The sequence below is a fragment of the Physeter macrocephalus genome, unplaced genomic scaffold, assembly GCF_002837175.3.
Source record: "Physeter macrocephalus isolate SW-GA unplaced genomic scaffold, ASM283717v5 random_1562, whole genome shotgun sequence".
NCBI lineage: Eukaryota > Metazoa > Chordata > Mammalia > Artiodactyla > Physeteridae > Physeter > Physeter macrocephalus.
In genome coordinates this window covers 1-25,000 of record NW_021147074.1, presented here as the reverse complement: position 1 = coordinate 25,000, position 25,000 = coordinate 1, and the positions used below count along the sequence as shown (strand labels likewise).

At 56.4% G+C, this 25,000-nt stretch overlaps 4 protein-coding genes across 15 annotated transcripts; all 4 read left to right on the top strand.

The window, feature by feature from the left end:
• The first annotated feature begins 6 nt into the window (after positions 1 to 6).
• On the top strand, positions 7 to 2,899 carry LOC114485603 (phosphatidylinositol 5-phosphate 4-kinase type-2 gamma-like). Of its 3 annotated transcripts, none has more exons than XM_028487359.2 (4): positions 7 to 587; positions 756 to 859; positions 1,041 to 1,152; positions 1,444 to 2,899. In XM_028487359.2, exons 1-3 carry the CDS (start codon positions 182 to 184, stop codon positions 1,119 to 1,121), a joined length of 591 nt encoding a protein of 196 aa, XP_028343160.1. In that variant the 5' UTR covers positions 7 to 181; the 3' UTR covers positions 1,122 to 1,152; positions 1,444 to 2,899. The 3 variants fall into 3 exon arrangements, with proteins under 3 accessions (XP_028343160.1, XP_028343161.1, XP_028343159.1); XM_028487360.2 differs by having other exon boundaries at positions 1,041 to 1,163; XM_028487358.2 differs by having other exon boundaries at positions 1,041 to 2,899.
• A 1,430-nt stretch (positions 2,900 to 4,329) lies between these two features.
• DTX3 (deltex E3 ubiquitin ligase 3) lies at positions 4,330 to 9,227 on the top strand. 5 transcript variants are annotated; one of them, XR_003679012.1, is made up of 6 exons: positions 4,971 to 5,730; positions 5,921 to 5,997; positions 6,346 to 7,094; positions 7,988 to 8,205; positions 8,525 to 8,694; positions 9,120 to 9,227. XR_003679012.1 is itself a non-coding variant. In XM_028487363.1 (5 exons), coding segments are annotated over exons 3-5 (1,125 nt in total). In that variant the 5' UTR covers positions 4,330 to 4,344; positions 5,667 to 5,730; positions 5,921 to 5,996; the 3' UTR covers positions 8,363 to 8,509. The 5 variants fall into 5 exon arrangements, 4 of the variants coding, with proteins under 4 accessions (XP_028343164.1, XP_007103964.1, XP_028343163.1 ...); XM_028487363.1 differs by lacking the exons at positions 8,525 to 8,694; positions 9,120 to 9,227 and adding an exon at positions 4,330 to 4,344 and having other exon boundaries at positions 5,667 to 5,730; positions 7,988 to 8,509; XM_007103902.2 differs by having other exon boundaries at positions 8,525 to 9,227.
• Positions 9,228 to 9,473: 246 nt separating this feature from the next.
• ARHGEF25 (Rho guanine nucleotide exchange factor 25) lies at positions 9,474 to 16,690 on the top strand. Of its 6 annotated transcripts, none has more exons than XM_007103903.3 (16): positions 9,474 to 9,763; positions 10,054 to 10,168; positions 12,437 to 12,651; positions 12,788 to 12,883; positions 12,964 to 13,037; positions 13,208 to 13,274; positions 13,464 to 13,567; positions 13,757 to 13,826; positions 13,946 to 14,035; positions 14,133 to 14,225; positions 14,415 to 14,465; positions 14,639 to 14,716; positions 14,903 to 15,103; positions 15,257 to 15,437; positions 15,708 to 15,919; positions 16,226 to 16,690. In XM_007103903.3, exons 1-16 carry the CDS (start codon positions 9,665 to 9,667, stop codon positions 16,334 to 16,336), a joined length of 1,857 nt encoding a protein of 618 aa, XP_007103965.1. In that variant the 5' UTR covers positions 9,474 to 9,664; the 3' UTR covers positions 16,337 to 16,690. The 6 variants fall into 6 exon arrangements, with proteins under 6 accessions (XP_007103965.1, XP_028343152.1, XP_028343151.1 ...); XM_028487351.1 differs by having other exon boundaries at positions 15,708 to 15,823; positions 16,226 to 16,680; XM_028487350.1 differs by lacking the exon at positions 12,788 to 12,883 and having other exon boundaries at positions 16,226 to 16,680.
• Positions 16,691 to 18,552: 1,862 nt separating this feature from the next.
• On the top strand, positions 18,553 to 24,995 carry SLC26A10P (Solute carrier family 26 member 10; the record flags this gene model as incomplete). Its single annotated transcript, XM_055083657.1, has 16 exons — positions 18,553 to 18,897; positions 19,367 to 19,477; positions 20,041 to 20,198; positions 20,390 to 20,554; positions 20,814 to 20,966; positions 21,700 to 21,782; positions 21,932 to 22,079; positions 22,190 to 22,303; positions 23,388 to 23,465; positions 23,555 to 23,650; positions 24,062 to 24,168; positions 24,280 to 24,349; positions 24,422 to 24,538; positions 24,685 to 24,718; positions 24,798 to 24,880; positions 24,978 to 24,995. Coding segments are annotated over exons 1-16 (1,878 nt in total), but the record flags the coding sequence as incomplete, so codon positions are not given.
• Between the last annotated feature and the right edge of the window lie 5 nt (positions 24,996 to 25,000).

Sequence of the window (25,000 nt, the reverse complement as noted above, 5' to 3'; positions counted from 1 at the left end):
CATAGGGCAGTTGCCCATTCACAATATGAGGGAACTCTTCCCCTTCCCTTTGGGTTCTCAGCATGTAGGGGAGTTGGGTATGAGTCATGAAAATCCTCTAGAGGTGACTTATGGAGGGGGTGGTTGGCTTGAGCTAAAAGAACGATCTTAGATACCCAGGACAATTAGGTAATAAAGGGCAATGGTATACTCCCAACCCTCAATTTTTACACTTCTTTTCCCCAGGAGGGCCCCGGAAATTCAGGGATGGAGGTATAAGGGTGGTACCTGGGAGTGGAGAGGGAGATCTGGGGCTTCTGATTTGTCAGTGGGGTCTCAGTTCCTAGTGCAGCTGAAGATCATGGACTACAGCCTTCTGCTGGGCATCCACGACATCATTCGCGGCTCTGAACCGGAGGAGGAGGGGCCTGTGCGGGAGGAGGAGTCAGAGGGGGATGGGGAGTGTGCCCTGACCGGACCTCCTGCTCTGGTGGGCTCCTATGGCACTTCCCCTGAGGGTATCGGCGGCTGCATCCATTCCCACCGGCCCCTGGGCCCTGGAGAGTTTGAATCCTTCATTGATGTCTATGCCATCCGGAGTGCTGAGGGTGAGAAAGAGCCTGGAAATTTTAAGGGTGGGGAGGGTGGTCCCTGGAGGACAGAGACCAGGGTGGTGGGTGGAGAGGCTGTTTAGCTTTTCAAAACAGATCTGACTGGTTCCTGGGGAGAGGGAATTGGGACTGTACTTGCTCTTCATTGCTGGTCTCTCTCCCCAGGGGCCCCTCAGAAGGAGGTGTATTTCATGGGCCTCATTGACATCCTGACACAGTATGATGCCAAGAAGAAAGCAGCTCACGCAGCCAAAACTGTCAAGCATGGGGTGAGGGTTCTCTAAAGCCTTTCCTTTTTTGTATTGACTATTCAAGAGCCTCTTGTGCCAGAGCAGCGGGGTGGCAGAAGGATGAAGGGTTGGGTATGGAAATGATCTGGAGTGGAACTGAGAGTGGCGAGTCGGGGAGGGGTATGGGGCCTGACACCATGTTCCATACCTCCTCTCACAGGCGGGGGCAGAGATTTCTACTGTCCATCCTGAGCAGTATGCTAAGCGATTCCTGGATTTTATTACCAACATCTTTGCCTAAGAGACTGCCTGACTCCATGGCGACTGCTGCTGTGTGTTCCAGGTGGTGGGGTTCTGAGAGGCTCGGGGGAATTGTGGATATTCTGGCCACTGCTTCTGCTCTTTCTCTTTTGCTAACTTCAGGCTACAGGCTCCTTCCATCCAAATAACTCAGTCTTGTTGAGTTGGCTCTTCCTGGCCCTCAGAAATACATTGTCCTCTCTCCTCTTCTTTCCTTCTCCCTTCCCCTCCAGCAAGTCTGCTTGCTTCATTAGAGTGTTACTGTTGACTCTCTCCCAAGTGCCTTGATCTTTGTAAAATGTCCTGTTGTTTCCATAACATAGGAGGAGCTGGGGGAAGGGTGTTGTTTGCCATCTTCAGGACCTGACTGGACAGCTGGACCTGGCTCAAGCTGCTACTCTGGATGCACCTTGCTGTGTGGGATGAACTAAGAGTGTCTGAATTTTGCTGATAACTTTATAGAGCTCACTGTGGCACACTTCCTTCCCGGTAGGCCCTGGGATGGAAGATTTTCAAAATACTACAGATGTGGGTGCAGGCATGCACACACACGATGGGATATGGCCAATCTTATGCGGCTGGGGTGGAGAATGGTGGGCGGGCTGGCAGCTCATGGAGGTGGGACCTCTGAGGACTTATGATTATGCAGGGAATTGGAGGTCTCTGTTGAGGGTTGACTACTCTCCAGTCTCTTCCCTCACCCCACGTTCACCCCCACCAGAGATGGCCACAGTGTTGAATCCTGGGTGAAGGTATTTGACTGTTGCTGCTCTTCACCAGGACCTCACATCCCTCCTGGAGCTGGAGCCCTTCATTGGGGGTGTGGCCAGTTCTGGAGGCTGGGAGGATGAGCCAGGGGTATAAGGTTCACTCCCCATGTTAAATTTCCTTTCTTCATGTCTAGCCACCCCTAAGGTTTTAGACCCAGCAGAAGGGAATATCTCTACCTGGGTTAACCCTGGTTATTTCAAGAGAACGGAAGTCTCACATGTGGGAACCTCCTCTACTGCCTGGAAGTGTGCCCCTAGCATACTTACTTCCCCTCTCCTTCCCAAACCCTTTTTCCAGTTGGATTTGTTATTCTGTTCATCTTATACTGCTACTGTGTCTCTCAGGGGACAGATGGCCGCCTTTGTCATCTTCACTCTCCACCCCCAGAGAGGAGTCAGAGCCATAACCCGGCCCCCTCCAAAGATAGTTGAGTTAATACGTGATATTCTCAGAATGTAGCAGACCCTGATGAGCTGAGATAGTGTACTCCCTTCCCCGCAATGCCCTTGGGGCTCAGGCAGCCATTCTTGTGATCCTACATCCCCCCTGAGGCTTCTGCACTTCTCTAAAACATAAAGATGGGCACCAGCAAGTGGCCTGTGGGGTACAAAGACTCGTGCTCTGTATCTGCCTGGACTGATCTGTGTCACAAGAAGTCATGAGGTCATAAAGGAGAATTTCCTCCTGCCCCTCCATCTTCTGCTCCAAAGGAAGTGACAAGAGGAGTCCCTATAATATGGTCCTGTCAGGAGGCTGATGGATCTTTTTCATTCCAGCCATCTACCTTTCCCCTGTTGAATGCAATAAAACTCCATGACACCAGCAACTTTTGTTCTTTAGAAATGGGTTTTCTGACCATGTGGCTGATGTATCATAAGCATTATGGTCTTCTTCATTTGTTCCTTCTGTTTTTTTTTCATCTTTTTTGTTTTATTAATTAATAAAAAAGACCTTGTGTATTTACTCCCGTTGCTGTCACTATATAGAAAATAAATTATTGAATCCAAATTCCTTCACAGAAATGCCTCTTCTTTCCCTCTCGCTATTTTGGAAGCCTGGGCTTAGGGATGCAGAGACCAGATGAAGAATTCTGATTGGTCTTTAAGGTGTTGGGTCCCTAAGGATGTGGGTTTCAAGATAGATGGCTGTGAACTTAAAAGGTGTTGCGTGTGCATGGGAATGGAAAACATTCCCCAATTTTGTGGGAGTTAGCTGTAGGGGGGCCAGGGACAGCTGAGATGATATGACCTTCCCTCTTCCCCCAGGGTTCTGGGCTAGATCACACTCCCATCTCTGTAAAGGTGAGCACCAAGCATACATGAGATAAAGGAGAAGGAATTCAGTGTTCCCGCAGGCTTCCTGGAAAGAAGTCCTCTGGAGGGCAGGAAGAGTACAGCAGGGTCCTGGGAAAGTAAAGAAGAAAGTGACCAACCATCCAGATGGAGAGGGAGTAAAGAAAAGGGGGTGGATTATCAGAAGTTGCTGCCAGTCTGGGAGATCCATCCGGTACTGCTGCCTGAGGAGGTCTTTTGGCTGGTGGAAAAACCTGGCTTGATGTGGCCCCAGGGAAGTGAGTTGGACTGGGGGCGGAGATTGCTCTGATGTGGGAAGCAGAAGAGAGAAGAGCTTTTTTTTTTTTTTTTTTTCCCCTTTGAGAGTTTTTAACTCTATTTCAACCATAGACTTGATACTACCATCACTCCAAGGCATTAAAAAAAAATATTCACTTCTCATTCTGCACCAGCCTCAGTATCCCTGTTTGTGTAAAGAGAAAAATCAGAGACACTTACCAATACCCATCTGGGAGCAGGTTTTGCGGGGTCACAGAAGGTAACAATCTGGGAAAAGGCAAGCGATGAGGCAGGGGATTGAAATAGTTTAGTCCTGGACTTATTTTTTAGAACCAATGCTTTTTACTATGACTCTTCTTCCTACTCCATATTCCTCAAAGGCCTTTCTAGAAAAAGGATCACAGAGAAATTGCCCTCTCTTCCCCATCTACCTAAGCGACACTCCTCACCCACTCATCCACCACTAGCTCCCAGAAGCTGCCACGAAGCTGGCTGGGAAAGAAAAGGGAGAGGGCCGCCTCCCGGGAGGGGGAAACGAGAAGGGTGGCGTCTCTAAGGGATTTAACCTCCCACCCTCGGTTCCACGATACCACCCCAAGCCTCCAAAGATTGGGACGGCGCCTCCATTTTTGTTTTGGGGCAGAAGAGCAGGGGCTTGTGGATAGAAGGGGTCAAAGGAAACGGTGATTATTACCGTGAAGGGGAAGGGGGGGGTGCCATCCTCCTTCCTTCCCTTTCCCTCAGTCTGCACCCCCTGCAAACTACCCCCCCACCCCCCGCCACCTTCTCGGGGTCTCCCCCCCACCCTGGTTGCTAAGGCCCAGACCGTCATCCCAGCAACAGCCTCAGTCATGTGACCGGCAATGGCGGCGCTGACAAGAGGTAGGTGAGCCCGGCGCCCCCCACACCCGCCGCGCGCCCCCCGGGCCCCGCTCACACCTCCCCGCGCGCCCTCCGGTTCCCCCTGCGCCCCCTCCTCCGCCTCCTTCCCCCGCGCGCGGCGCCGGGGCCCCCTTCCGGGCTCCGCTAATCCTCTTTCTGTCACCCTCCAGCCTTGGCCTCCATTCGGGGGTTCTGGGGCCCGCGATCGGGCCGACATCCACCCCACCCAGCTGTGCGGCTGCGGGGGCTCTGCCGAGCGGGGCATATGGGAGGTGGTTCCGGGTCGGGTCTTGCAGGAGGTCGTGGGGGGAGGGGTGGAGATGCCTCAGTTGATGCCCGCAGGGACCCTGGCCCTTCCTGGCTGCCCCTGTGGGCGGCTTCTGTCTGGCGAGAGGGACTGGCCCCGTGTCCGGGCCTGGGTTGCCCCAGAGGAATCGGACCCAGCATAAACTGTGGCCCCGCCTCCCTTTTCTGTGCCATCAGGACTCGGAGCAAGGGACACCTAGGTCCTGGCTTCTCTCTCATGGGGAGAGGGTGTTCCACCTGGGTGGACAGTATGAGCCGAGGCTCTAGGGTTCCAATTTCACTTTCTGAATCTTGAGGTGCATCTGGCCTTGAAGGGACTATGATGGAGGCACAAACGGAGAGCTGCTCCCCTATGGATCAGTCAAGGAATTGAGGTCACACTAATGGCCCTTCTTTCTATCTGGGCTGCATTTGGAGGTATTGTAGGGAGAGCTCTGTAGCTGAACACGGCCAGACTCCGGGGAAACGTCAGGCTGCTCCAGCGGATCCCTCTGCTTGAGCCCCACCCCTCCCTAAATGTAGCCTAGGTAGCTGGCAGGCTTGGACTTCACGTGCTGGGTTTAAAAGGTGACAGCGAGAACTTTGTTATTGCAGGGGCTGCTGCCACTTCGTTGGCATTCCAAACAGACTCCAGCAGAAGGGACCGGGTTAACTCTCAAGGAAGGCTCCCTAGCAATAGGGGCTGAATTATTCGGCAAGGAATTGGGAAGCAAAGGAAATATTCTTGTCCTTGTGATCTGAGGGAGGTGGCAAAAAAGACCTCTATGTGTGTGGGCTTTTCCATTCCAGACTTCTCTTATCCGTGCCCCTAGGCTTTCTTAAGAGCCTCAGAGCTGAGGACGAGGAAAGTTAGCATGCTGAAGTTCCTTCTTTAGCAACTTGGGGAGTGGCTGGGGATGGAATTCTGCAAGAGACAAGGAGAGGAAATGAAAGAGGAGTTTTTGTTTCTGGGCTGACTGGGGAAAATGGTAACATTTGTCATCCTAACCCAGTCCCCCCCACTCCCCCTGCCCCAGTCCTCCTCAGCTGAGTGTGGAAGCAGAGGATTTCTGCTGCTCTCATCGTCCATGGGCTTTCCAGGTATCTGCCTTTCATGGGAACCTCAACTTTCACCTTTAAATTGGTTGCCTCTGTTCCATGTTCCAAATAATCCCTTTCCCAGTAACTTACACCCAGATTCTGTCTCTGTTAAGTGGGCTGCTGGGTTGGGGCTTGTGGAAATGGGAGAAGGGGTTTTTCACTTTGCCTCCTTTCCCTTTCCACCCACCAGGTCACACAACCTACAAGTAGGGAGCAGGAACAGAGAGAGAGAGCCTGCATGCCAATTCTAAGCTCTTCAGGATCAAAGTGAGCAAAAAGGAGGGCCAAAGTCTCCCTTCCTTTTACAGAACCCAGTTCTCACCTGACGTGGGGGGAGGGACAGGTAGTTTCTGTGATCTTGGGAGCAGTATAGGAGAACCAAGATTGATGCTCGGCTTGGATGATAATAAAGATATAGAAGCTTTCTTGCTCTTCAGTGGGTGCTGGAGTTTGAAAGATAAGAGGAAACAGAACACGAACTTGGGGGAGGAGTTGGGGGTTGACCTCTGAGTGAGTGGAGATAATATAGGGTTGGAAAGGAACGGGAAGTAGGAGGCACTGATATTTGTCAAATGGGGACCCCCCCACCCTGAGTCCTTTTCACCCTGGGGGCAGTGTCGTTCGTCCTGTCCAGAATGGCAGCCTGTGGAGGCACCTGCAAGAACAAAGTGACTGTCTCCAAGCCTGTGTGGGACTTCCTCAGCAAGGAGACCCCCGCCCGGCTGGCCCGGCTCCGGGAGGAGCACCGTGTGTCCATTCTCATAGACGGCGAGACTTCTGACATCTATGTCCTCCAGCTTTCCCCTCAGGGCCCTCCCCCAGCCCCTCCCAATGGGCTCTACCTGGCCCGGAAGGCTCTCAAGGGGCTGCTCAAAGAGGCAGAGAAAGAGCTGAAGAAAGCTCAGAGGCAGGGGGAGCTTATGGGCTGCCTGGCTTTGGGGGGTGGAGGGGAGCACCCTGAGCTGCACCGCCCAGGCCCGCCCCCTCTCCGAGCAGCCCCACTCCTGCCCCCAGGGGCACGGGGGCTGCCCCCCCCTCCTCCTCCCCTGCCCCCTCCTCTTCCCCCCCGCCTTCGGGAGGAGGCAGAAGAGCAGGAGAGCACCTGCCCCATCTGTCTGGGGGAGATCCAGAATGCCAAGACATTGGAGAAGTGCCGGCACTCATTCTGCGAGGGCTGCATCACCCGGGCCCTGCAGGTGAAAAAGGCCTGCCCCATGTGTGGCCGCTTCTATGGGCAGCTGGTGGGCAACCAGCCCCAGAATGGGCGGATGCTGGTCTCTAAGGATGCCACACTCCTACTACCCAGCTATGAGAAGTACGGCACCATCGTCATCCAGTACGTCTTCCCGCCCGGTGTCCAGGGGGTAAGAAGACTATGGCCTGCCCTTACCCTTTGGTTTTCCCCGCGCTTGTTCTCTGACCTAGGAAAACTGGGTGAGGGGGAGTATGTTTGTTAGATGTGATACAGTCTTGCTGTCTCCCGGTATGCCTTCCCACTCAAGTGCCCTGGAGCTAGAGGCCCCCTTGATGCCTAGCTTTTCCATCCCCATGACCCCCAGGCACCTGTGAAAATCAGGTATGAGAGAAAGGAATTGAATTCTATTTCTTTGATGAACTTGGATGTTGACATCTATTCTTGGCAGAGGTGAAGTCTGTAGACATGGTGGCTCAGGTGTGGACAGGCACGGTGGGAAGGGTCTGACCCCCCTCAACAGTGCTGGGAGCGTTACTCCATTGCAGATTTATGAGAGGGAAAACCCTGATGACAGTGGAAGTTTAAAATAGGAGCGGTCAAGAACCTAAAGGTGTCTTCCTGCTTGACAAAGAGTAATGTCCAGTTCTGGTTTGCAGAGTGATGAGGAAGCTCTGAAGGAGAGTTAATAGAAAAATAGAACAGGTTAGACAGTGGAAGATGAATTGGGAGTGTTTTCAGGTGGAGAAGGGAAGGCTGAAAGACAAATTATTCTCAGTCTTCACATTTCTGCTGAGTTATCTGGAGAGAAAGGCCCAGCTACTTCTGAGAATCCATTTGTTGCTGAATTGAGGCTTGAGGGATTGGGACAGCAGAAAGAACCTCTTAATGATGAGGATTTTGTCTGGAAACAGGCTTCTGCTGCCCAGACCCCAGAGTTGCTCCTTCCCTGGAAGGCTGTCGCTGCCCCATCAGCATTAGCTGGGGGTGTACAGCCAGAAGGCTGGCCAGGATGACCCTTAAGATGCCCAGCTGCTCACTGCCACTCTGTCTCCCCTGCCCCAGGCTGAACACCCAAACCCTGGAGTTCGGTATCCTGGCACCACACGGGTGGCCTACCTCCCGGACTGCCCTGAGGGCAACAAGGTGCTGACCCTGTTCCGCAAGGCATTTGACCAGCGTCTCACCTTCACTATCGGCACGTCCATGACCACAGGGAGACCAAATGTCATCACCTGGAACGACATCCACCACAAGACCAGCTGCACAGGGGGACCACAGCTGTGCGAAACGCCTTCTTCCCTCCCCTTGGCTCCACCCCTTCTCCCCATTTCTCTCTGGGAGCCTCCTAACTGGAGAGGACCACCCCCAAACTATTCAACCATCTTGCCTACCCCAGTTTCTCCTATAGTCATCCTGGTCCTAATGTGCCCAGCTTAACCTACAAAAATAAGCAGAATTGGGCTCAGTTATCTTGGGTTTGGATAATCTTAGGGAAGGTGGGGAGGGGCTAGAATGGGGCACCAGAAGGAGGGTGAGCCTGGGGGTAATGTGAGTAAGCCTGAGCGGCTAACCCTGACCCTCATTTCTCTTTGCTCCCAGGTTTGGGTACCCGGACCCCACCTACCTGACCCGGGTGCAAGAGGAGCTGAGAGCCAAGGGCATCACCGATGACTGAAGGACATCCCCTTTGGGAGGCCGCTGCTGTTCTCCTTCAGTAGGACCCAGTGGGAGCCTCTGTTGTCTCTCCCTCTGCTCCCCTCATCACTCAAGTAGGGGACTGTCTGACTGGGGAAGGGGTTCAGAGAAGGAGGGGCGATCCCTTCCCCAGTCCCCCACAGGCTGAGTGCTTCAGTGCAGTGTGAGCCACTCCCTTCTGGCAGAGTCTGATGTCCCAGGCTCTGCTCCCCTCCTCCCCATGTACATACTCCCAGTCTTCCTGCCCCCTCCATTGCCCTTGGCTTTTTCTGGTTTGTGATGTGCTCCAGTGACTAAGCTGAGAAAGGACCTGGGTGGGGAGGAGAGGGTCTCTTGATCCGCCCCGCCCCCCCATACTGCTCCACTGCTGAATTTCTGCGCGGGGAGGGGGGTCAGGCTGCTTTGAGCCCCCGTAGAGCCGGCCGCGTGTGTTCTTCAGAAACAGTTCCCCTTCTCCCTTAACCTTGTCCTTTCTCTCCTGTGTCTCTGTCTTTGTCAGTCTTTCTCCCACTCTTCTCTGCCCCCTAGAAGGAGCCTCCTTACCCTGTTCTGGAATCGCCGCCAGACTGTAGCTTTTAATTTAATAAAAATAAAATAAAATATGCAACTCTCCATGCCACACCCGTTCTGTTCTGTGGGCCGGGGTGGGGGATGGGGGGTGGGATGAGGAGCTGGACCTGCTGAGAGGGAGAAGGGGGTGGTGATCGGGAACTCCCTGGGCGCCTCCCCAGGCTCTCTGCCTCCAGAGGGCCTGGGAAAACGGCATGTACTTAGTGGGCTCCAAGATAAAACTGCGAAGCCTTGGATCGTGCTTCGACAGCGGAGTCAGGATTAAGAGGGGTTTGTTTGTTGCTGAACTACGGTTGCAGAGAATGGAACAACCCTACCCCTTTTGAAAAGTTTGGCTGGGGTGGGAGTGGGGGCGGAGCCGGGCAGGGGGCGGATTCCGCGGCGGCAACTCCCCGGACGCACGCTGGCCTCAGAGCCCCCCAGCTTCCGTGCCCCCTCGGCTCTCTGAAACTTGGAGGAGGGTAGGGGTCCAGCATGAAGCCCCCGGACCGCCCCGCCCCTGGCCGCACTGACCGGATACTGGGGGTCATGGGGGGCATGCTGCGCGCATGCGCCCTACCCGGGCAGGAGGGGGTAAGAAAGGGGGACCACGGTGGGGTCGGGGGTCTTTAGGGGGCTTCAGGATGGCTGCACCCCACAACTCAATTTACCCGCCATCGAGAATTCTTCGGGGTAGTCGCAGGAATCCAAAAGTTCCATTAAGAGGATCATAGGCACGTTCTTGGGTAAACTGCTCCCTCCACCCCAGCCTTGGCGAAGACCCTTTTATAACAAAGTGGATTTTGACAGGAGGGAGAAGGGGAAGCGGGAGGTCTAGGCTGGGCGTGGAGGGCGGGTTTCTTACGATCACTCTGTCCCCGCAGCCCCCGAAGAGAAGCCCCCTAGGGCTGGGGGGGACCGAGCCAGAATCTAACTGTATGGAGGGGAATCAGAGAGGGGAGCGCGAACGCGAGGTCCCCGCCTGGGCTCCGCTGCCCGGTAAGAAGCTAGGGGTGGGGTGGGGCACAGTTTGCCATCCTGCGCAAAGTGGCGAATTAAAAAATATGCTGCTCGTATTAGTATAAAGGTTCGCATCTAATTTGCATGAGACCCATATAGACGCTGAGACCTCCACGCTTCTTCTCGCCCTCTAGCCTGCTGTGTGTCCCCCACCTCAGCGGGTCCCGAGCCCCCGCTGGCGTAGTGTCCCCGCGCCCCACCCCTGGCCCCTCGCCAGCCGAGTCTCCAGGACTTCTCCTTAATTGGTGATTAGCCTCAGCTTGGAGTCCCGGGGCCTGGAGGAAAGAAGGGTCCGGCGAGAGGGCGTCACCCGGGCTGTGTTCCCCACAAAGAGCTTCCCATTCACGCACCCCCTACTGGGGGACCTTGTCCACCCCTGCGCGGCTAGAGACAGTCCCAACCCCAGGACCTCTTCGCACAGGCTAAGGCCCCATCCACCGCGCCCTTCTCCGCCGCAGAGGCCGAGGGGCGACCCTAGCAGACCCCGCCGCCGGGCTTAACCCCCACCCCAGTGCTCCGCAGTCGGAGCCGGAGATGGGGGAGGGAGGGGGAACCCTGGCTAGAGAGGGAGGGGCGGAGGCGCTGGGGACTTGGAGTGGGAACAAGGTGGTGCCTGGGGGAGGGGGAATTGGGGCGGGAACCCGGCACTGGCTGAAGGGGGAAAGCGAGGGAGAAGGCGGAGCTGGGCCGCAGAGGCCCCTCCCCGCGGCGACCCGGCGGCGGGGCCTGTTATTCTGCTCGCCGCTCGGCGGGGACCCGCGCAGCGCCAGTGACTCGGGGAGTCGGCCCCCGCCTCCTCCCCTGCCCGGGCCTAGAACCACCCCCAATCCGGGAGGCCGGAGACGGAGCTGGAGCGGCTGCCGCATCCCGGCCCAGCCTCCTCCACCATCCCTCCCCTTCCCGCTGGACATCTGGACCCTGGGCCCCGCACCGACTGGGTTCCGGAAACCCTCCCCGCCCAGCTCGGCGGCCCGGCCCCGCGCCGCCCTCTCTGCAGAGTCCCCAGCCCTTTTCCAGACCAGACTTCCGCCTACCCCTGGACACCCCCCTTCCATTCCCTCCCTCCCCCCCCTCCCCCAGCCTGGAGCGGGGTAGGAGGGAGGGGGGTGTGCGCCCTGCGCCGTCCCCGCCCCCCGTGATTCCCCCTGCATGGCCCGCCCGGGTGGGGGGTGCGGGGGGGCCCGGGCGCCATGCGGGGGGGGCAAAAGGGGGGTCGCTGTGCCTGTCCCCGCGTGATCCGAAAAGTGCTGGCAAAATGCGGCTGCTGCTTCGCCCGGGGGGGACGTGGTGAGTGTAAGGTCGCGAGGGCCCAGTGTTGAGTGGGGGGCGGGCTGAGGGTTCAGGACTTGTGTCTGTCCCGGCCCTAGGGATTTAGAGGCTGGAGGCTATACCTGTGTTTTCCAGGAAAGTGACCTAATAGATGATCTCTAAGATCCCCTCTTGCCTTCAAATTTCTAACAGTTAAAGTTAAGGAAATTGGGGAAGGGGCAGGGGACTCCTCTCAACTGGGTATGAGAAAAACCCATCCACAATCCCCTTATCCCTAGACCACATCTTCCCTCAAATCCTTTTGCCGAGAAGCTACTTCAGATCTGAAGAGGGACAGGGGGATGGAGGAATGAGGGATGAGGGGGGTCTACCAGGGGCTTTTTCCCAAATCACAGCTCCTCTGTCCCTGAGCCCAGGCCAAGGATAACACCGATGAGCTCTCCTCACTTGCCCCCTCTATTGGGTTTGTGCATGTGCTGGGAAGGTGGGCTGCAGAAGTCTTTTCTTTTTATAGTGACTGCTGCACTTGGTGGAGGAGGGGTCTGGGGGTGGCAGATGGGCTCTTAAGCTCTTTTTCTACCCGCCCCCCGACCTCCCGCCCTTCTCAGACAATGGTCTGTACCCATTGCAAGGGGGAGGGTTGTAAGAGAGCAGATGGCCACCACCAGTTTCCAGTGTCTTCCCAGATGGCTGCCCTCACCCCCATATTGGTGCCATGCTCAGATATGGGGGAACCCCCACATGTAACTGGGGGTTCCAGGCCTAGGGAGCCAGGTGTTTTCTGTCCTTCCTCCCAAGGGTGTCCTGGTGAAATTTTTCTCTCCTGGCCAACTCCAATGAGGATGGCAAGAAAGTGAGCCCTGAGGGAGAGGAGCTGAGCATCACAGAGCAGAGACTCTGGGAGCTCCCTAGGGACCCTGAATCTGGAGCTGAAGCAAAATTTATCACCCCCTTTCTCGCCCTACCCCACCCCCTTAGAATCCTATTCCATTGCCGGCAGTGAGGGGAGTATCTCGGCTTCAGCTGCCTCGGGTCTGGCTGCTCCCTCTGGCCCCAGCTCTGGCCTCAGCTCTGGCCCCTGTTCCCCGGGACCCCCAGGGCCAGTCAGTGGCCTGAGAAGATGGTTGGATCATTCTAAACATTGTCTCGGTGTGGAAACTGAGGCAGAAGGTGGCCAGGCTGGACCATATGAGGTGAGAAGGGAGCACCGGAGAAGCATGTAGGACATCCATGAAGGGTGCTGGGAGAGGGCAGGTTGAGGGGGCCACTGGTCACTGGGGAGACACAGCTACTGTCCCTGACCTTTGAGACTTGACCTCTGGCCCCCAGAACTGGATGCTGGAACCAGCTTTAGCCACAGGAGAGGAGCTGCCAGAACTGACCCTGCTGACCACATTGTTGGGGGGCCCTGGGGATAAGACGCAGGTATGAAGAAATGAGTCTGGCGTGGCTCCCCTCACCCAAGAGGCATCCCTTTGCTTACTCTGGGATGTTCTTCCTTACAGCCACCTGAAGAGGAGACTTTGTCCCAAGCCCCTGAGAATGAAGAGGACCAGAAGAAGGCTCTGGAAAGGAGTATGTAAGCATCCACACACTCTCTATCCCTGACCCCCGCAGCTGCACAACTTCCAGAGGATTGTCTCTCACATTTTAGATTTGAGACTTGGAATTTCCCCTGAGGTTGGCTGTGGTAATGAAGGGGCTTCTGGTCCAGGAGGGAGGAAGTGGCTAAACCTGTTCTCTTCCCAGGTACGTCCTGAGTGAACTGGTAGAGACAGAGAAAATGTACGTGGACGACTTGGGGCAGATTGTAGAGGTAGCTCCCTTGTCCCTTCCCAGCCCTGGCCCAGCCCTTTTCCTCTCCCCAGGGCTAATGTTAGGAGATGCCTTGTTGCTCCTCTGTCCCACCTTCCCAGTCTCCCCTACATCCTGGATTTCTTGGGGAGGGGAGGTTCCCACCAGGACTGGTTCCACACACTCATGTTCCCACCCAACCTTCCCACAGGGTTACATGGCCACCATGGCTGCTCAGGGGGTACCCGAGAATCTTCGAGGTCGTGACAGGATTGTGTTTGGGAACATCCAGCAAATCTACGAGTGGCATCGAGAGTGAGTGATGGATCCCTGAGAGCGAGGGCAAGGGGCATATGTCTGGTGGTCTCTGTATCCTACCCACGGGCCCACTGTTGCCTGAGGAAGGTTTGGAGAGACTTCGTGGGGAACACTACCAGGGCAGACAGCTCTGAGTTGCTTGGAGTAGGGGTATTTGACCAGCCTTTTCCCTCCCTACCCCTCCAGCTATTTCCTGCAGGAGTTACAGCGGTGTTTGAAGGATCCTGATTGGCTGGCTCAGCTATTCATCAAACATGTGAGGCTTGAGAGAGTGGGGTCCAGGAGGGGAGGGGCTTGGGAGTGGGTCAGGACTTTCTGGAGATGTGCCCTCTCTCCTCACTCACCCTACTCTTTCTTGAATTTTACTCCTGTTAGGAGCGCCGCCTGCATATGTACGTGGTGTACTGTCAGAATAAGCCCAAGTCAGAGCATGTGGTGTCAGAATTTGGGGACAGCTATTTTGAGGTCAGTGGCTGAGATACCTTGGGGAAAGGGGGACAGAATCATCAGCATGAGCAGGCTTTCCAGGCTGCAAAACCACCCCGTCTGTCCCTGTCCCCAGGAGCTCCGGCAGCAGCTGGGCCACCGCCTGCAGCTCAACGACCTCCTCATCAAACCAGTGCAGAGGATCATGAAATACCAGCTGCTGCTCAAGGTCAGGGCCACCTGTTCCCTGGGGGCACAGCTGGTTGGGATGGCCCTTTCCTCATTCGTCTCCCCAGGGTTCCTCAGGCTCCCCACCCAGACTTCCGGGGGGGCCCTCACCTGTGTCCTCAGGGGAGGATGTGAGGGCTTTTGAGGATGTTCTCATAACCTCCCTGAGCATTTCTTCTCTGTGTCTTAGGATTTTCTCAAGTATTATAGTAGAGCTGGGATGGATACTGAAGAGCTGGAGGTGAGTACTCCCAGATCTCATAGGACACACCACACGCACCTCATCTTCTTAGTCTCCCGGGTTCCTCCAGCTCCATGGGTGGTGAAGGGGAAGGCTGGTTGGCGATAGAAACATGGTCTGAAGACGCCTCTTTCCCAATGATGACAGTGCTCTTCTTTTCACTTGTGTCCCAGCAAGCTGTGGAGGTCATGTGCTTCGTACCCAAGCGCTGTAATGACATGATGACCCTGGGGAGACTGCGGGGGTTTGAGGTACAGGGATGGAGCAATGCTCTTCTGCCCCAGGCTGAGCACTCAGGAGATCCTTACAGGGAACTGTGCTCTCCTGGGGCTGACAGGAGACGGTTGGTTGGGAGCGTCAGGGGAAGGAGGGAGGAGCAGAGAGTTGCCCCTTTTCTCTTATTGTTTTTCTCAAAGGCCACTCTCCTTTGGTTTCAGGGCAAATTGACTGCTCAGGGGAAGCTCTTGGGCCAGGACACGTTCTGGGTCACAGAGCCCGAGGCTGGGGGGCTGCTCTCTTCTCGGGGTCGAGAGAGACATGTCTTCCTCTTTGAGCAAATCATCATCTTCAGCGAGGCCCTGGGAGGAGGAGTGAGAGGTGGAACGCAGCCTGGATATGTGTACAAAAGCAGCATCAAGGTGGGGAGGGTGTCCCAAGGGAGAGGTCTGACTGGGATAGGGGAGGCCTCTGAGAGGATGGAGGCCCCTCAGATCCTCTTGGATTTGTTGGAGGGGACAGGAACCAGAGAGGGCCTGAAGAATTTGGGGGCTACCTCTTATTTGCCAATCCAGGTGAGCTGCCTGGGCCTGGAGGGGAACCTCCAAGGTGACCCTTGCCGCTTTGCACTGACCTCCAGAGGGCCAGAGGGTGGGATCCAGCGCTATGTCCTGCAGACTGCAGACCCTGCGGTCAGTCAGGCCTGGATCAAGCAAGTGGCTCAGATCCTGGAAAGCCAGCGGGACTTTCTCAATGGTGAAGCTCTCACCCTCCCTCCCCGACATCCTCCCTTGGTCCTTGGATCTCCTGAATCCCTCACCGCCCAATCTCCAATCCCTGCCCTCACCCCAGCTTCTCCCCATCCCTCATCCTCACTTTCCCACTACTAGCTCAAGATTTAGTAACTCAGAATCCCCTAAAGCCTCAAGCGACTTTGGCCATTGGCCGACAGTCCTTGAGAGCAGAGCCCCTGGGAAAGGGCGTGTCTCTGCTGTAACCCTCCTTCTGTCCCTTTGTTTGCCCCAGCCCTGCAGTCACCCATTGAGTACCAGAGACGGGAGAGCCAGACAAACAGCCTGGGACGGCCAGGAGGTCCTGGGGTGGGGAGCCCCGGGAGAATTCGGCCTGGAGATCGGGCCCAGGTCAGCACACACACACCCATCAATGGCTCTCTTCCCTCCCTGCTGCTGCTTCCCAAAGGGCAGGTGGCCAGAGTCCCCCTGTCCCTGGACACACAGGTATGAGGAATGGAGTTCCCTGGTTGTAAGGGCAGAATAGGGAGGTCCTCTCTTGTTCCAGGATCCCCAAACCTCCTTCCCCCATATCATTCCTTTCTTCCAGCACCTCCCTTTTGTCTGCCCCTTCCTACTTCCCATCTCTTGCCCTCCCTCACTCCAGTTTAACCCTGGGAGAAGCTGATGGTCTCAGATAATCTAAGACGTCTGGCAAGAGGGGGTGGCTTGACAAGGGGCTTACAGTGACAAGAGGGGAGTGAGGGTGGATTCCGGAACTTTTTTGATCCTCTGACTTGAGCCTCTCTCCAGGCCTCCAGTGACATCCCCCAGGCTCCTCATGACTCTCCTCCAGTTCCACCAATTCCAAACGCCCCTCCCTGCCAAGCCAGACTTGCCAAGCTGGATGAAGATGAGCTGTAACTGGTGAAGGCCATGGGGGCGGTGCTGACTCAGCCACTCTGTTCCCCCAGGAGCTTCAGGGCAATCCTTCTGGCAGCGCCCCAGAATTCCTCCCTCTTGGTGTATCTGGAGGGTGGGCAAGGCTGGGAGTGTCAACTTGGAGGAGGGAACCTAGTCTCAGAAAGACTTCTTTCTGCCCAAGGAACACAGGTTCCTTCAGCTCCCACCCCTACGCATGCATCACAGGTCCCCCCAAAGGGAGGAAATGTGGGTGGGTAGGAGGGCTGGGGCAAGGGCCAGACAGAAACTGTTGGTTTTGTTTTTGATTTTGTTTTTTCTGTTTTTTGAGAATAAAGGTTTTGTTATATCACTAAAGCTGCTGTCTTGGCAGAGGGAGGGGGAAGCTGAAGTAGGGGTAAGTGGGGTAAAGGGGTATGGAAGAGATCAGCTGGCCTCTCAAATCAGTCATTTGAGGAGGGGTCTGGTGAAAGGAGAACGGTGCGGGATGTAAGATAAAAGATGTAATTATCTTTGTCCCTCACCTGCGGTTGCAGCATCTCTCAGTCTAGACCTGGAGCTTAGGGCTGCTGGAAAACCCTAGAACCTTGACGTATCCTCCCCTTTACCCAGACCCTCTTTCCCTCCCCTCTGGTCTCTGTTCTAGACCCCACTGGAAAGACCGCTGTGGGGTGACTGCCCACCATTCCCCCCAACACCCAGATTCTAAAGCACCGAGTGCCCAATGTACCTTTCTTTCTGGGGCCACCATGTTCAGCTGAGGGAACATGGGGAGGTGGAGAGGATGCTGGGGGCTGTGGCCCCTTCTGGCTCTGGGTATCCTTATTTTTTCTGTCTGGGAGGCTGTAAGGCATATCCATACTGAGCAGGAAGGGATTCTTCTTCAAGCCACAGACCCAAGAGTGGAGAGCCCAAAGGGGTCTTCACCCCTCCCAACTTCTGGGACAGCCCCTGGGACAGAGAGCCAAACGTGCAGAGATCCATGTCCAGATGCCCTGTCCTGGGTCCTTGGGCATCGGTGTGTCCACTGTGTCCATCCGTCCCCTGGGCCCAGTCACGTGTACTTGAGCTTCCTCAGCAGACAATAGACTGCTGGGGTGGGAGGGTGAGGAGGAGCTGGAGTCTCCCTGTGGGCCTGAGGTCTCTCTGGCCACAATGGGGGGAGGGACCTCTAAGGTGGAGGGGACAGGACGTACAACCCAGATAAGACTTCTGGGGAACAATAGGAGGAATTGAAGAGGGGAGACCCACCCTCACTGTACCCCACCCCCAGGGCTTTGGGGTCAGGGACTGGGGAGGGGTGCTAAGGATTCATGTGAATGGAGGAGGGGATGGGGCAAATAGCAGAATTCTGGAGCTCAGAACCTTCGTATCTCTTTAGGGACCACAGGGGTACATGAGGTGGGTGGGTGACCCTTTTGTACTTAATTTGACCACATATGTGTTGTTGAGTGCCTACTTTGTGAATAGCACTGGAATGCAATAAACAGTGCTTCAGTGTTTTTGGCTTCTGAGAAATAAAATCAAAGTTCCCTGTCTCTTCAGTGTTCCCCCTGAGGCCCTGAACTGGGAATTTAGGCCCAGCCACTCCCAGCAGAGGTGTGTGTGTGGCAGGGCGGTTCTCTATCCATCCATATCCAATAGCAGCTGCTTCCCATCTAGATAGTTTGTGAAACAGCTGAGGCCAATGGAGCCCCTCACACTTTCTGGGGACAAGCTGCGCCCCATGAGGATTTGGGTCTGGGGGGGGAAAGGGAGGTTGGAACGCCGCTGAACTTTCTTGTGGGCAATGCAGCGGCCCTGGGAATGAGCAGTAACCCTAGAGGAGTCAGCGTCTGTCTTCGCCCAAGGTGCAGATGCGGAAAGGAGCCAGGAGCGAGAAGGCGGGAGTCAAAAGACCTAGGAGCGGTAAATAGTGGGTGTCGGGTGATGGGGCGCGTTTGTCTTTTGCCCTACCTCTCTGGCTCCTACCCCTTTCCACAGCCATCCCTCCCCCCATAGCAGGCTGCAGAGCGAGCGATCCGGCCAAGGATGTCTGAGGAAACGCCTAACGTAGAGACACCCCCTCCCCAGGGCGCAGCCGGCTCCTGACAGTAGAAGGTCCCCAAGAGAGGGCGCCCTCCAGGACGGGATTGGACCCTGCTTCGCGGAGGCGGGACTCGGGGCCCGCGGGCGGAGGGGTATTTAAGACTGGGCGGAGTTGGAGGTGGCCGAGGGCAAAATGAGTGGGCTACCCGGTGCCAGCACCTGCCCAGGTCCGGGAGAGGCCTCCCACCTTAAGTCTCCGCTGGGCGCCAAGTTCAGGGAACCTCTTACCGAGGCCCGGTTTCAGCAGCTCTTCGGGGACGCAGAGCAGGAGCCCGAGCTACTCGCGGAGCCCCGCTGGTCGCGGCTGCGCCGCCTTTGGAGGGGGCCGGCCCGCGCCTGTTCCGGACCGGGGCCGTGGCCCCTGCTGCGGGCGCGGCTGCCCCCGCTGCGTTGGCTGCCCCACTACCGCTGGCGGGCCTGGCTGCTCGGGGATGCGGTGGCCGGAGTGACCGTGGGCGTCGTGCACGTGCCCCAGGGTGAGCGGCGCCAGCAGCAGCCTGTCAGGGGCCCAAGCTCTAGAGGGCTTCGGGTTGGCACGGGGCCTGGGAACCGGGAGCGAAGTGGTGGGTTAGTGTGGCTTGAGGGCTCGGCGACAGGGACCTGAGGCCAAGTTCTGGGTCAGGACGGTGGAGCTCCATCAGATCCCCACCCCCAGCTCCCCTCATGTGTGCAGTTCTGCGCGAAGTCTTGGACACGGTCCGGCTCAGGGAACTGGAGAGAGGCCGGACGCCTGCCCCCCAGGACGCGGCCGACACAGGTCTCTGACCTTGTCCGCCCCACGACCTCCCATCGAGGCCCGTTAACCCCTCAGTTCCCTCACGTGGCGTGATTTAGAGTCCCCGGGCCAGCCTCCAAGAGTGCGGGAAGGGAAGGGCAGTCCTGGAGGCTGGGCACCCTGCCCCCTAACCCACACACCGGAGACCTTTCCTTCCACTACTCCCCCAGGCATGGCTTTTGCCCTCCTGACCTCTGTGCCCCCAGTGTTCGGACTCTACACTTCTTTCTTTCCCGTCCTCATCTACACCTTGTTGGGTACTGGGAGACACCTGTCCACCGGTGAGTGACCCAGTGACTCCTCTCCTTCTCTGTGGGGTGGAAGGGACAGGGGTTTGAGGCTTCCGTTCTCGTAAGCTCCCTCGCCCTCATTCCCGTCTTCACGCCCCCCACCTTCCCTTCCGCCTCTGCCGCTACACTGCCGTGAACCCCTGACCTAGGCAGTGCTCGCTGCGGGTGCTGCGTGGGTGCAGAGAGGCGGGAGTTTACTCGGACTTTTCCTCTCCATGAAATCTGGTTGAAATGAACGTCTCTACGACTTGGAAGAGGGGAGAGGAGATACGCTGTCGCCCGAAGGAGCAGGCCGTCCCCGGGGCGTCTGCAGGAGGGGGCAGTGACGCAGTTGGGAGCAGTTTTTTCCCGGCGGGTGCTCCCTCCTTTCCTCCCTCACCGCTGGTTCCGGGCTGCTGCACCAGCTCTTGGCCCCAGAGTCTTCACCTGAGCAGCAAGCCTTCTAGGAGAGGGCGTCTGACGGCAGCATCCTGGGCGGAGAGCGCGAAGCCTGGGCTGTCACCGCGCCCCAGGTGGCACAGCTGGTGATCTCTGCGTTTGTCCCCCGGCCCTAGGAACTTTCGCGGTACTCAGCCTTATGACGGGCTCGGCCGTGGAGCGGCTGGTGCCTGAACCCCTCGAGGGGAACCTGAGCGGCACCGAGAGGGAACAGCTGGATGCTCAGCGGGTTGGTGCGGCTGCGGCCATGGCCTTCGGGAGCGGGGCACTGATGGTGAGGGAGGACCTTGGGGGAGGACCCTGAGGGAATCCACGCTGGGGGCCTGGGGAATTGGGCCAGGGGAGAGCGAGGGACAAGTCTCCAGCACCGGTCTAGGCGGGAGAGCTGCGCGGACAAGCTGGTGCCCCGCGCCGGGGCTGGTCTGCTCCTTCTCCAGTGGTGATGGCGCATCTTCTCCCCTGCAGCTGGGAATGTTCGCGCTGCAGCTCGGCGTCCTGGCCACCTTTTTGTCGGAGCCTGTGGTCAAGGCGCTGACCAGTGGGGCCGCCCTGCACGTGCTCGTGTCCCAACTGCCTAGCCTTTTGGGGTTGCCCCTCCCGCGTCAGATCGGCTGCTTCGCTCTCTTCAAGGTGAGGGTGGGAGAAGCGCGAAGAGGCTTCTAGCGGTCCCGGGAAGAGGGAAACCCGTAAAGACACGAAGGGGGGCGAGTGGAGGGATAGTGCGTGGCACGGGCGGAGAAAAGCTCAGAGCCACGTGGCTGAATGAGGGTCGCTGAGGAGGTGGAGGCCCTGATGGGAGCCAGGGGAGGCCTCGCCTCAGGCTGGCGGGTCCGCGCCGGGGGCAGTCGACCCTGGCCCCAGGCCCTCTGTTCACTGCCCCTGCCCGTAGACGCTGGCCGCCGTGCTGGCGGCGCTGCCGCGGAGCAGTCCCGCCGAACTGACCGTCTCGGCACTCAGCCTGGCGCTGCTCGTGCCCGTCAAGGAATTGAACGTGAGGTTCCGAGACAGGCTACCCACCCCGATCCCAGGGGAAATCGTCATGGTGAGGATGGGGTCGCAGCCCCGTGCGCACCGCACAGACCCTGCCCGTCCTGTAGGAACTGGCCGCTGCCGCCCCCTCGTGGAGTGCAGAGAGGTCACAGATGAGAGGTCCCGCTCACACGTGTACTTTTCCAGGCCTCTTCCCAAAACACTTTGACCCTCGGGAATCCCCCACCCAAACGTCCCCCCTTCTCTCCAAAAGCCGGCTGTAGGCCTCTTAGAAAGCCTTCTTCCTCCTTACAGCGCCCCCTTGCGGTGTCGCTCGCCACGGCACCTCCACTCCCGTCTCTCCCCTCACCGGTCCTGCACTGTAATTCACGGTTTATCCTCCTTCCCGCGTCCACCTACATTTCTCTCTCTCCCCAACTAAACAGGCTCTCCTCGTCTCCACAGATACCCCATATATCCCTTGATATAACCCAGCTTCCCTGCTTAGAATGGCTCGATCGTACCTCTTGATATCCACCATCCCTCATAGCAGCCCCCTCTTACTTCCTCCTGTCCGTCTCTCTCCATAGCTCCAGGCATACATCATTCTTCTTTCCCACCCCCCCCACTCTCCTTCACTCTAAACCAGTTGTTAGGCACCCATCCCCAAAACATCGCAGCTACCCCAGTTGCTGGGCTCCTGCAACCACCTAATCCTGCGTTGCAATCCTCTCTCATATTGAGCTCCTTCTAGCGTCTGCCAGGGGCCTATCTCCTGCCATGCTCTAATTTGCTCTCTCTCCCAGGTGCTTCTGGCCTCCGTGCTCTGCTTCACCTCTTCCCTGGACACAAGATACAACGTCCAGATAGTTGGATTGCTGCCCGGAGGGTAAGAGAGAATGAAAAGGCACCAGTTTTCTTTTCTCACAGCTCTCCCACCCAACACCTTCCCCTGCCCTGCCCTATGCTATTTCCTCTCTCTTGCTCGTATCCTTGTTATACCCCACCCACCCTCACCATGGATTCCTCTCTCTCTAGATTTCCCCAGCCTCTCCTCCCCAGCCTGGCTGAGCTGCCCACGATTCTGGCCGACTCGTTGCCCATGGCACTGGTTACCTTTGCAGTGTCTGCCTCCCTGGCCTCCATCTATGCAGACAAGTACAGCTACACTATTGATTCCAACCAGGTGTGACTTTGAGTGAGGACCCCAACCTCATTCAGGAGACAGCCCCCTAATGTGATTCCCCCCTCCCAGCCATGCCTTTGTCTCCTCTTCATCTCACTGCCTCCCTCCAGGAGCTCTTTGCACATGGTGTCTCCAACCTCATCTCCTCCCTCTTCTCTTGCTTTCCCAACTCGGCCACATTGGCCACAACCAGCCTACTAGTGGATGCTGGTGGGAACACACAGGTAAGAGCACGTCCTTGGGTGAGGAGAAGGGGGGAGGGGCATCCAGGTTGGGTGGTGGTGGAACAAGTGGAAGATTGGCAGATCCCCAGTTGGCAGCTCTAGAGAGAAGGATGGAATTCTGTGAGGGAAGGTGAGTGAGGAGATGGGATTACCTGGGTAGGAGGTATAGAAGAGAAGAAAGGTCCATTAAGACCTTTTTAGACTCTAAGCACTGAAAAAGTCTATGGTGCCCTATGTGTAGTTCAAAATAAGAACAATACTAATCCGGAAAAATCAATCTAAGAAACAAAATTCTGGTGTTTTTCCTTGTGAGGACATTTTCTTTTAAAAAGAAATATCACATATCAAAGCCTCTCCCTAATATTTTTGGTTTCCTGTACTTTGTTGGTGCCCTAAGCATGTGATTAGCCTGCTTTTAGGGTCATCCAACAGTGGCTTTTAAGATGAAGGTAGGCTGGTGGCGGAGGGATAAATTGGGAGATTGGGATTGACATATACACACTGCTATATATAAAAATAGATAGCTAATAAGGACCTACCGTATAGCACAGGGAACTCTACTCAGTACTCTGTAATGACTATGGGAAAAGAATCTAAAAAAGAATGAATATATGTATATGTATGACTGATTCGCTTTGCTGTACAGCAGAAACTAACACAACATTGTAAATCAATATACCCCAATAAAATTGAAACAAAAGAATCTAAAAAAGAATGAATATATGTATATGTATGACTGATTCGCTTTGCTGTACAGCAGAAACTAACACAACATTGTAAATCAACTATGGTCCAATAAAATTTTAAAAAAAGATGGAGGTCGGCTGCAAAAATAGGGATGTAGAACTGCATCTTGGGGCAGACCAGCAAACGACAGGCATTTAACTGGGGGAGGGGAAAGGTAGGTGTGAGCGGCAGAATATCAAGAAGGGGGTTGAGGAGTGAGGAGTATCAGTGTGGAAGGGGATTTGGGAGGAGGGAGACTTCCAAGGAGGATGAGGCAGAGTAGGCAGGGAGACCAACTCTCACGCGGGGGTGGGTGAGGTTCCCTCCCTTCTTTGCTTCCGTCCCTCCTTCCCGCTAGCTGGCAGGCCTCTTCTCCTGTATGGTTGTCCTGTCTGTCCTGCTGTGGCTGGGGCCCTTCTTCTACTATCTGCCCAAGGTAAGCAGCAGAGGAGGTGGAGGGGTGGCTGGGAGGAGTGGCGACACCCCTGCACACTGGGGTGGTCAGCTTACCTCCTCTGCCCCAAGGCTGTCTTGGCCTGCATCAACATCTCCAGCATGCGCCAGATGTTCTTCCAGATGCGAGAACTTCCACAACTATGGCGCATCAGCCGCGTGGACTTTGTGAGAAATGGCAGCATTACCCTCGGATGCCCCCTCCCATTTACCAGCGTCCCCAGCCTCTGCCCTTGATCGAAGCTAACTGTCCCGGTCCTAAGTTCTGCAACCCACCCACCCCCAACATGTATACCTCCTAATCCCTTTACTCAGAGACAAGGTGAAGGGTGGAGCTTGAACCTCTTCAGAACGGAATATTTGTAACTCCCCAGATGGTTCAAGGTCTGGGGTCATTACGCTTGGTGTGTCTCCCCTGTTAGGTCCATCCCATTCCTTCCTTCTGTCATTGTTTCTCCTTTCTCCCGGGCCATCCCTCCCCATCACTTGCCCCGGCAGTCACTGCCCCTGGACCCCTTTCCCTGGCAGTGATGGCCTGGCATTTCTTTAGGTCATTTCGCTCCCATCCGTGTCCTGCAGGCTGTGTGGATGGTCACATGGGTGGCTGTCGTGACCCTGAGTGTGGACCTGGGCCTGGCTGTAGGTGTGGTCTTCTCCATGATGACTGTGGTCTGCCGCACCCAGAGGTGGGAGTAGAGATGAGGGGAGTCAAGATGAGAGGAGGGAAGAGAAGAGAGTGCTTGGGGTGACTCTCCAGCCAGGTCAGGCTGGGAATCTGACCCCAGTTTCCTGCCCAGGGTACAGTGCCGGGCACTTGGACTGGCTGAGGGGACAGAGCTCTACAGGCCACTCAGAGAGAGTCACAAGGTGGGTGGGCTACAGCCAAAGAAGGAAGGGAAGATTAGACTCGGATGTTTCACTGACCCTCTGACCCCTTAGCTCCTCCAGGTCCCAGGGCTCTGCATCCTGAGCTATCCAACACCGCTCTACTTTGGGACCCGTGGGCAGTTTCGCCGCATCCTGGAGTGGCATCTGGGGCTTGGAGAAGGAGGCAAGGTGAGGGACTTGGTCAAAGGGGAGTGTGGCTTCTTTGGGGGTGGGAGACAGGTGGGTGTTCTGAGGGGGGTCATTGTGCTCAAGGGGGTGCATGTTCGTGCTTGTGTCTCAGCACAGAAAAGGTGACTACCCTTTTCTACTCACAGGAGGCTCCAAAGACAGATGGCCCACCTGATGCAGGTGAGATGGGATGACAATGAGGGAGATTTGGGCACAACCCACGGAGGCATCTGGGTACTCCTGCCTTCTGCCATCCTAGTTGCTGAGCCTGTCAGAGTGGTAGTCCTAGACTGCAGTGGTGTCACCTTTGCAGATGCTGCAGGGGCCAGAGAAGTGGTTCAGGTGAGGGAGAGGGTAGGTTAAGGAGAAAGTCCCCTTGTCCCACGAATACTCTCTGATATGGGATTTAACCTCCTGCCCTCCCCCCCGCCCCACGTAGCTGGCCAGCCGATGCCGAGATGC

Coding starts and splice junctions, on each gene's coding strand:
- LOC114485603 (XM_028487359.2), top strand. CDS start 182: ATGGTATACTCCCAACCCTCAATTTTTACACTTCTTTTCCCCAGGAGG. Junction 588..755: donor TGCCATCCGGAGTGCTGAGG/GTGAGAAAGAGC, acceptor CTCTCTCCCCAG/GGGCCCCTCAGAAGGAGGTG. Junction 860..1,040: donor CCAAAACTGTCAAGCATGGG/GTGAGGGTTCTC, acceptor CTCCTCTCACAG/GCGGGGGCAGAGATTTCTAC.
- DTX3 (XM_028487363.1), top strand. Junction 7,095..7,987: donor TCCCGCCCGGTGTCCAGGGG/GTAAGAAGACTA, acceptor CCCCTGCCCCAG/GCTGAACACCCAAACCCTGG.
- ARHGEF25 (XM_055083656.1), top strand. CDS start 9,665: ATGAAGCCCCCGGACCGCCCCGCCCCTGGCCGCACTGACCGGATACTG. Junction 9,764..10,053: donor CCCTACCCGGGCAGGAGGGG/GTAAGAAAGGGG, acceptor CTGTCCCCGCAG/CCCCCGAAGAGAAGCCCCCT. Junction 13,568..13,756: donor ATCTACGAGTGGCATCGAGA/GTGAGTGATGGA, acceptor CTACCCCTCCAG/CTATTTCCTGCAGGAGTTAC.